Below are 8,946 nucleotides of genomic sequence, written 5' to 3'. Positions count from 1 at the left end.
GGCTTTCTTGGGGCAGTAGAGATGGGGCTTGATGGTAAAATCACGTGCATGCAAATGCACTAGAAAGGCAGTGCTTACACTGATGCCGTTTGTTCCACCTTGTCCTTTTATGCTACTGGTTTTTAATAAATCCAGTGCCTTTGGAAAGAAACGTATGTCTTGAGCAGGGCAATTGTCAGACCTATAGAGATCAGAGGGATGCAAAAGCAGACATGAAACCAGGACAGGAAGGGCAGAGTCCCAGAGCAACAGTGGTAACAGGAGGGACAGTCTGGGGAGGACCGGAAGGTGACACTAGGACATGTCTGGAGTGCTGCAACGAGGTGTCGCCTCCCAACTGACTCTTAAACACCTCCTCCGTGGGTGGTAACTGGGGCAGGAGGGGGCTCAGTGTCCTTTGAGCAGGACTGTCCCCTGGAAAGGAAAGCCTGAAGTGTTCTTGCCATAAGCACTGACAGAAATGTCTGGTCTGGGAGTGCTGGGGTCAGCACTTGCAAGAAACCCTCAGACTGGCCAGAAAACATAGATGTTGCCATCTGCTACTCAGCATCTTGGATTATTCAAGGAGTTGAACATTTCCCATTTTCAGCTTGTGGTAGATGGTGTCTAATGCTAATGGCTCTGTACTTGATAGGCTTGTCTCTTTTTTTTTTTTTGAAAGGCAACAAAAATTTCTTTTGGGGAGCTACATGTAGGGCTATAAAACTGGACAGGAAAGGGGAAAAAATAATGCCCTGTATCTTTTTTTTTTCTAGAGAACTGCTGCTCTTTGACTGATTTGCCATTTCCCAGTCTTGTGCTGCTGTCATTAAGCTAAGTAATTTCCGAAGTTTCAAGGGGGAAAGTGTGGAAAATACATTATAATGTGTTCTTTAACTTCTGTAGAGTTTTTATAAAACCAGAGCTTTGTATTTCTTAATATATACACAAAATGCATAACATAAATATTTATTTCCAAGTGCTTGTATTTCAGCACTTTGAGTAGCTTCTGTCCTGAACAACTTGGAAACAAGAAAAGAAATGTGATTCCTTTTAATTCCACCAATTCCAGTGTAATTTTTCTTACGACAAGAACCTATGCTGCCTGCCAAACAGGAATACTGTACAGTTGTTTCAGGAACTGAGCCCATATGTGCACAATATAAAGTTGCATCAATGAAGATTACAGGAAAGAACTCTGCTAGTGTAGAAAATAGCTACTGTTCTTAAACTGCTTAGTTATAAATCAAACAAATCAACTGGAAAATTCTAGGTTAATAAAACACAATGGGTTTTTTATGTAAACCCATGTTAGGCTTTCATTGTGAGGGTCCTTTGAGCTTATTTATTTTTATATTGCTTTTTAAAAGTCTGTTCCTCTGACTGGTATGAGTTTTCTTCTAGTCTTCATCCCTCAAAGGTGTATTCATGTGTTTAATTTTATGCACTGTAAATTTTGATTAAGTTTGTGCTGTACTTTGAGTTGAGGCTTAGAGCGTCTGCTCCAGACCAGACTTGCCTCTGTAGGTCTTCAGGGTAAGCTGGGGGAAGCAAGCTCCTGTTGATGAAGGTCTAAATAACCACATTTTCATGGAGCAGTCAGGCTGGACGTACTGGCTCAGCCTCTGCAACGCATTGCACCCATGTGTGTATTGACATCGCATAGAACATGGCAAACAAATTTTATGAGGGCACTGATGCAGTTTTCTCTGAGGCAATCTGGGGCTGTAAAGAGCCTAAATCTGGGCTGTCCTTACAACAGCACCTCGCAGCTGAGTTGTAAGTGTCCTGTGTAATATGGATGTGAGCAGCCAGATCAGAGCACACTGTGCTGAAATACATCACACTCGGTCTTTGCAAAATCAGGATTATGTTTGTTTGTAAAAGCTGATCAATGGGTGCATGAATCAGGATCCTATGTGATGGGTTGCCCCCCAGCAGCCACTTGGCTGATCTCTATGGGCTTGCATGTGCTGTGGCCATCCACCTGATGTGAGCCACAGAGTGGTGGAAGGGAAAGGGGGAGGAAAATGTTTTTCTTTACCATCAATCTCTTATCCTCTGCTCCCCCAAGACTAGTACAGAACCACACTAACAAAACAGACTAAATGACAGGAGAAGTGTGATTTGGGCTGTGTTAATATCATGGATGTTTGGATGGAAATATGAATCTTGATCCACACAAACCACTTGTGGGGGAACACTGCACTTAATTTTGCTGCTTCTACTTTCTGTTCCTAAATAGTGGTCAGATTCTTAAAATGATTCAGCTAACTATATCACCAGGTTTTTATGATATTATCTGCTTAGCTGATGAATTGCTTACAGACTGCATCTGCTCTGTACTAGTTATGGACACTTTTGTGGATGTTCAGTGTGGTATTGCCTCTGTTCTTTGATTAGGCAGGGGAAGCCTGGATGGTATTTCCTCCTTGGGCCTTTCACATCCTCCAAACAAGCAAGTGAAATTGTGGACTATTTCTATCCCAACTCAAGCCTCAGCTAAAGCAACATTAGCAGGCAATGCACGTGACTTTAATTTTGCTGACCCTGCTTTTATACTTCAGAAGCATGTCGTCTTGAAATCAAACAAAACAGCAGCTCCACTTTCCTGCTGTGCAACTGTGAACTTCAGATCCTCAAGTGAACTTGATTACGACCCTTGCCGGCAGGGTTGGGGACCGGGGCTGTGTGGGCTCCTTGGTTGTGTGCTCTGGATTCCTGGTCACGCAGCACAGAGGGCTTAGCCAGTGCAGTGGGGTGGAGGAACCCTTGGAGGTCCAGATCTGCTGACTTGACAGCTACTTGGTGCTCTTGGTGTGGCTGGCAGCTGCTAGCAACTTCCCAGTGATGCATACTGTGGTCCTTAATCAATCAGCAGGGAATGCATGAAAAGGAAATGAGTCTGGGGTGAGATGTAATGAGTATGTCGTGATCTATTCTAGGAAGCCAATGTGTTTTTCATTTCCATCTCCTACAAGCAATGGCTGGCTGGAGCAGAGATTGTAATTCCTGCCTGTTGCTGAAGTGGGGAGCAGTGTTTCTTGTAGGAGCTTATTGTACCTTCCTCATATCTGGGAATTACAGCTGGAGGTTTGCTAATGGCTTACCTATTGATTTGTTTCTTAATGTGGTATTGGTGATATGCTTAGGTAGGCAACATTGAACTGCTTGTAAATGGCAAATATGAATGATCGTAAGTCTTATGGAATCAGAGAAAGTAATTCAGTCTCTAAAAGAAGCCCTCTGATCTGATGTAGATTCAAGAACCTTAAATCTACATTAAATCCTGTTACTTCTCCCTGTCCTTTAAAGGTTAGCCCATACCTTCTCTTCAGGACTGCCAGATATAAGCAAAATGGGGTTGAATAGGTGGAGCTGTTACTACCTTGAACTATGTCAAGAATGCAATATCCCTTTAAAATCCTCACCAAAAATATTTTTATCTACCCTTTCCTCTTTGCCTTGTGAGGTTGTCTCACCAATGCATGTTGAAGCCAGAGTGCTGCTGACACCTGAATGGAGAGGCACTGGTTTGTGCTGCTCAATCGCAGCTTCTTTTGTTCCCCTCAGCCAACTGGTTGCTGCTTGCTTGCCGGAGTGAGCAGGCAGCGTTAGGGCCGAAACAAGAAAGAGGAGTTTGTTTCATTCAGAAAGTTATTACAATCCCCTCTTTTCATTACTTTGTGGAAAGAGGAAAAAGCACTCCTTTTTTCATACTCAGCTGCTTTCAGACTTGACTTTTTGCATCAGCCCTTCAACAGATTAGCCTTCCTGGATTGGTCTCAATGACATTTTTTCCCTTAAATATTTAACCTGTAATACCCACACACAGTCCTGTTGGCAGAGAGGGTCTCGGAGCATTGCAAAACTAGGTCTTATTTGGTTTTTTTTCTCTCTCCAGCCCCTTTTTCAAGACAGCTTTCAAAGGAGGGTGCGAGAGCTCTGTTTTAGCATGGGCAATGCTGGCAGGCATCTTGGTTGGCAGAGTGGAGGTGGCCAGACTGCAGCTCTGCAGGAGAGGTCCTCTTGGCATTGCTGGGAGGCTGCAAGTGCTAAGAGTGATCATCCTCCAGCAAACCTACCCTCTTGGTCTTATTCTGTACTAGGCTTTAGGTCAGCTCAGGCCATGCAAGCAGCCTGGCTGTTGTGCTCCTCTGTCCCAGGCTCCCCTTCACAGCTGTTCTTGGGGCCAGCAGCAGCAGAGATGGATGGAGAGCAGGGCCAGGAGCTCAGGTGATGGCTGGCTGCTCCTGGGAAAGGCAACTCCCTTCTCTGTGCGAGAGCAGCTGCTTTGGCACAGTCACAACACTAATCCTGCCACCTGCAAGGAGAAGCCAAGGTACTTTCATTTTTTTTCTTCACCTGAATAGTGGCAAAAGTAATTTCTGCCTGGGCTGCAGAGGAGCTGTGTGATTGACCAGAGAAAAATGGAAACCCAGGTTTAAATGAATATGGAAAACCTAATCTCCATGGAGTAAGTCTCCCAGTCTCAAGATAGGTTCTTAAACTCAGATGTAAAGCTGTGAAGAAGCTGTGGTCCTTTGTTGTAATGTGCTTTGGAAAAGTGGCTCTGGCTTTTGAGGCTCGTAAGTTGTTATTACTCTAAAGGAAAGGCTGTTGCAGAACCTCAGCTCTCTAATAGCTACAAATCTTCTTCCAGTTCAGTTCTCAGCCTAAATGGGTTTGGGGTCAATCTGCATCCATTTGTTCTGATGCCACCATTGTCCTTTCACTCAAACAGCTCCTCTCCCTCCCTGGTGTCTCTTCCTTCCCCACCCACGTATTTATAGCGAGATACAGTATTCCTCTCTACCTGTGCTTTTAGCCAGACTAAACAAACCAAGCTCTTGGTTTCCTGGCATTATGTGAAGGTGCCTGTAAAGATTAGCAAGGCTTGCAGTGATGCATCCTAAGAGGCTTTTTTCCAGGGTTGAAGGAACAAATGAAACTTCCTTTCACCTCCTTGAGAGCAAAATGTTACTTAGACATAAATGTTTTTTAAAGGAAATTTTCCAAATAGCAACATTTTTCTGGAAGTTTGGGGGCCTCAGTGCTTATTGCAGAGGTTTTTTTCAATCAGAAAACAGCACTTGGGGTCGTCTCAAATAGATGCTTTCTTGCTTGGCAAGCTCATGGGAAGAAGACCTACTTTGTGAGACTGATAGTGGGTTAGTAACAGATCTGTTTGTTCCTTTTCTACTAAAAAGAACATCCGATATCTAGGAATACTTCTAAAAACAATCCCACGAGGGCAGTTTTCTTGAGATAAAAGTACTGCCTGGTGACTTATGTAAGATGCCATCTTCTGTGAGGAGACAGCTTGGGTGGCATGGGGGGACCACTTGTAAATACTGCACAGAGTTAAATATTTGTACTAACTACAAATGCCAAGAGCTGGTACTTGTATACCCATTTCAAAACATTGTGAAAACAAAAGCATGGGAGGTTAAATGCAATTATTTAAAAAGCCACACCTGAATCTGTGCAAGAGAATGTGCAGACTTATACACTTTCAAACCAAGATGTGTTCTGGAGTGACTAACCAGAAATCTTCAGTTTTAGTTTTAATGAACCTAATGTCTTAATAGGTTTGGAAGCTTGCAACAAAAGGTGCATCTCAAACACTTTATTATGGACACAAGGGGCATCAAGAAACTGCAGGTTTCAATTCAACTCTGGCAAAGACACCAATGTTTACTTAACTCATTTGAATGTGGGCTTCAGACTCTGCTCTCCAAGAGCTCCTGTGTAGGCCCAGGTGAAGATGGGCACTTGCTCCTGCTGCCATCTCCAAGCAGAGGGGCGGTTGCTCAAGGTAATGCACCAGGCCAGTGGCAGAGGCAGCACCCTGTGACACACCGAACTGCAGTTGCTCCACGCATTAATTTTTGGGCTGGAAATGAGACAAATGTTACTGTAGTATTTGTCCAAGTCACATCACTTACTGGCAACCCGAGCATCCACTTTTGTGTTTGCCCTCAAAACACAACCCTACCTGAGGCTAGGCTGCTCTGCTGTCACTGCATAAGGAACTACTTATTTGAAATGCTTCCCTTTCTTTTTGCCATTGCCCATCTCTCCCTCTTTCCGGGTTGTTTTTGGTTCCCTGGAGGCAGCCTCTCACCTCCGTGCTGCTGTCCCACCCTTGGGGTGTGTTCCCTAGAGCTGTGAAACATTGCATGGCTACCTCCCTCTGGGCAAACTCGATGCCACGTAACTGGAAGCATCTTATGAGGAGCAACTAAGGACTCTGGGTTTGTCTAGTTTGGAGAAAAGGAGGCTGAGGGGTGACCTCATTGCTTTCTACAGCTTCCTGAGGAGGGGAAGCAGAGAAGGAGGTGCTGATCTCTTCTCCCTGGCATCCAGTGATATGACATGATGTGCGGAAATGGTTCAAGGCTGTGTCAGTGGAGGTTCAGACTTGACATTAGGAAATATTTCTTTACCGAGAGGGTTGTCAAACACTGGAACAGGCTTCCTAGAGAGGTGGTTGATGCCCCAAGCCTGTCAGTGTTTAAGAGGCATTTGGACAATGCCCTTAAGAACACGCTTGAACTTTTGGTCAGCCCTGAAGTGGTCAGGCAGTTGGACTAGATGATCGTGTAGGTTCCCTTCTAGCTGGAACTATTCTGTAACATGATTTCTTTTAAATGTTGCTTCCTACAACTTAAATGCCCTTTGGATGTTTGCTAGGTGGTGGTTGCCCTGGATGCCTAAAAATTGCTGTGCTTGTAGGAGGCTGGTCTCAAACAATATTCTGCTTGCTGTGTTTGAAACCCAGCACCCAACCTTTGTCTCGTGGGATCACATCTCATCCACCCAGAACAGGGTTTAATGCTACATTGACCAGTAGCTCCTGCCTTACATTTTGCACAGGACAAAAACTTTCTTCCAAACAATGCAGGAACACTGTGCATCTAACAAATGTATCATAAAACCAGTGATATGGGTTAAGAGCAACTGGTAGCTGCAATAACCTCTGAACAAAATTTCTCATCAGCTTCAGCTGATTTTGTGCTAATGAGCTATTTGTCATGCATTAATGCAGAGCTCTTGAAGCAAGGGGGTCTCCTTGTGTTTTGCAGCAGCTGGTTAGACTCAAGCTCTCAGAACTGCTTGCTTGTTAACTCCCTAAATCGTCATTATTAGGAGCTCCCCTCTCTGTGGAAGTTTCCCTGGTGGTTGTGTGAGGAAGCAGTTCCTCATGCCTGGGGTGCCAACACTGGGCAGGGATCAGAACGAGTTTATAAACCCCTTTTTTGGCCTTTTCAGGCTTTTAACCAAAAGTCTGCGTTTTCCCATGCTGCAGCGCTGACTCGGCAGCCCTTGTATTGCGGGAGCGGCCCCAAATCAGGCCTTACCCAGCCGCCGTGCCTCCTGCCCGCTGCTTCCCGTTTCGCGCCGCTCCTCCCTTTCGGCGGGAGCGCGCGGGCGCTGCCCGCGGCGCGCCCAGCAGGGGGCGCCGTCGTGAGGGCGCGGCGGGGAAGCGCTCGGCAATCTCGGTGGCGGGGCGGGGAGGAGCGGGGCCGCGCCGGGACCCTGCGAAGCCGAGGCGGCGGCGGCAGCAGCAGCAGCAGCGATGGTGAGTGGGGTGGTGGGGTCCCGGCCTCGGCCGGCGCACGGAGGGCCGAGAGATAGGGGCGTCCCTGCGCGGCGGCCTGCGCCGTCCTGGCGCTGAGGCAGTCAGGCCGGGGCCTTGTCCGGCGCGGGGCGGGTGTGGGCCGGGGGCTCTCGGTCGCCTCTCGGGGGTCGGCTGGCCAAGCTCGGCCGCCGGCGGGGGTCCGGGGTCCCCCCGTCCCGGACCCCCGCCGGTGGCGGAGCGCGACCCATGCTGTGCCCCTAAACGAGGGGGGAGTCACTCTTGCAGGCCTACTGGCCGTGCAGTGCTTTCCTTGCCTCCCGCAGGTGTCTAGTTTCAGGGCAGGGAGGGTTAGAAACGGTGTTTTCTGCTGGCTCTGTGGGTTTATTTCAGCGGGGTGGGGTAGAAATTGTTATTTTCCACTTGCTCTGGATTTTGGTGAAGGTGTCTGAGCTTCTGCTAAAAGTTATCTGGCTAAAAGAGACCCTGTTTACTTATTTATTATTTTTTTTTTGGCTAGAAGTAGTAGAGAAGCAAACTCTTCAGTTGTAACCAGGATTGCTTGAAATATAGCTGGCTCCGGCACGCAGTAGTGTGGCATGCATTTTCAGAGTCCTCAAACCTGGAAGGGGTGCTATCACTTTTTTTTTCCCCTCTCAGGAAGGTACCTTGAAATCGTGGCTGCTGCTGGGTGGTAGATGAAAGAGCAGCATCTGGCCGACTGCCTTTTCCCACTCGGTCATGGGGAGCGGCTGTCGGTGCCCAAGCACTCAAGTGCCGCTTCCCCTTCCCGCTCTGGCGTGGAGCCAGTGTGTCACTACCTCCGTGTGGGGGACAAAGGCAGGGCCCGTGGCATGCCTTGGTGTGTCTGTCAGCATGTGTAGCCCGGGACAGCATCGAGAGTTTGCACGGCTTGTGTTTCAGTTGCTTTCGGTTGCCAAAAGTTAGCTTTTTTGGAACCGAGTAAATGCCGTGCACCTTGTGCACGGTGTGGTCTAGACTGGCCTGGGGTTGCTGGAAGCATGCTGTGTGATCAGGCTGTTCTCACCTTAGTCTCTCTGTGCCAAGGCTTTGCAGAGAAAACGGCTACTTACTGTGTCTAAAAGACCCATGCAGGTTTGCTATTTTATTCATTAGACTAGACGGCAGCTTTTGCACAGGGTTCCTGGCTTCTGGAAAGCTAACAAGGTTGGCTGTGTACTCAGGGGCTGAAGCTTTCTCTGGAGAAACACTGATATGTGACATTTTTCCTAAATTGTGGTTTGAATCTGCCATCCTCCCCATGACTTTAGCAAGGGGGATTGTGAGGCACTGGAAATTCTTTCACCTAGATGAAGAAAAACCTCGCTTCTCCCATGCGCTGCACACTTCCAGCCTACTAAGCA

At 47.2% G+C, this 8,946-nt stretch overlaps 1 protein-coding gene across 1 annotated transcript in view; it reads left to right on the top strand.

Moving 5' to 3' along the window:
• The first annotated feature begins 7,475 nt into the window (after positions 1 to 7,475).
• Positions 7,476 to 8,946, top strand: part of SGPL1 (sphingosine-1-phosphate lyase 1) — a 32,129-nt gene continuing 30,658 nt past the window's right edge. Inside the window, exon 1 of the mRNA XM_076339421.1 lies at positions 7,476 to 7,564. Within this exon, the coding sequence (XP_076195536.1) occupies positions 7,562 to 7,564 (3 nt within the window). The 5' untranslated portion in view covers positions 7,476 to 7,561. The remainder of the gene's footprint in view (positions 7,565 to 8,946) is intronic.

Source organism: Aptenodytes patagonicus, chromosome 5 (assembly GCF_965638725.1).
Source record: "Aptenodytes patagonicus chromosome 5, bAptPat1.pri.cur, whole genome shotgun sequence".
NCBI lineage: Eukaryota > Metazoa > Chordata > Aves > Sphenisciformes > Spheniscidae > Aptenodytes > Aptenodytes patagonicus.
The sequence above is the reverse complement of the archived record's forward strand: the minus strand, read 5'-3'. Positions and strand labels throughout refer to the sequence as shown.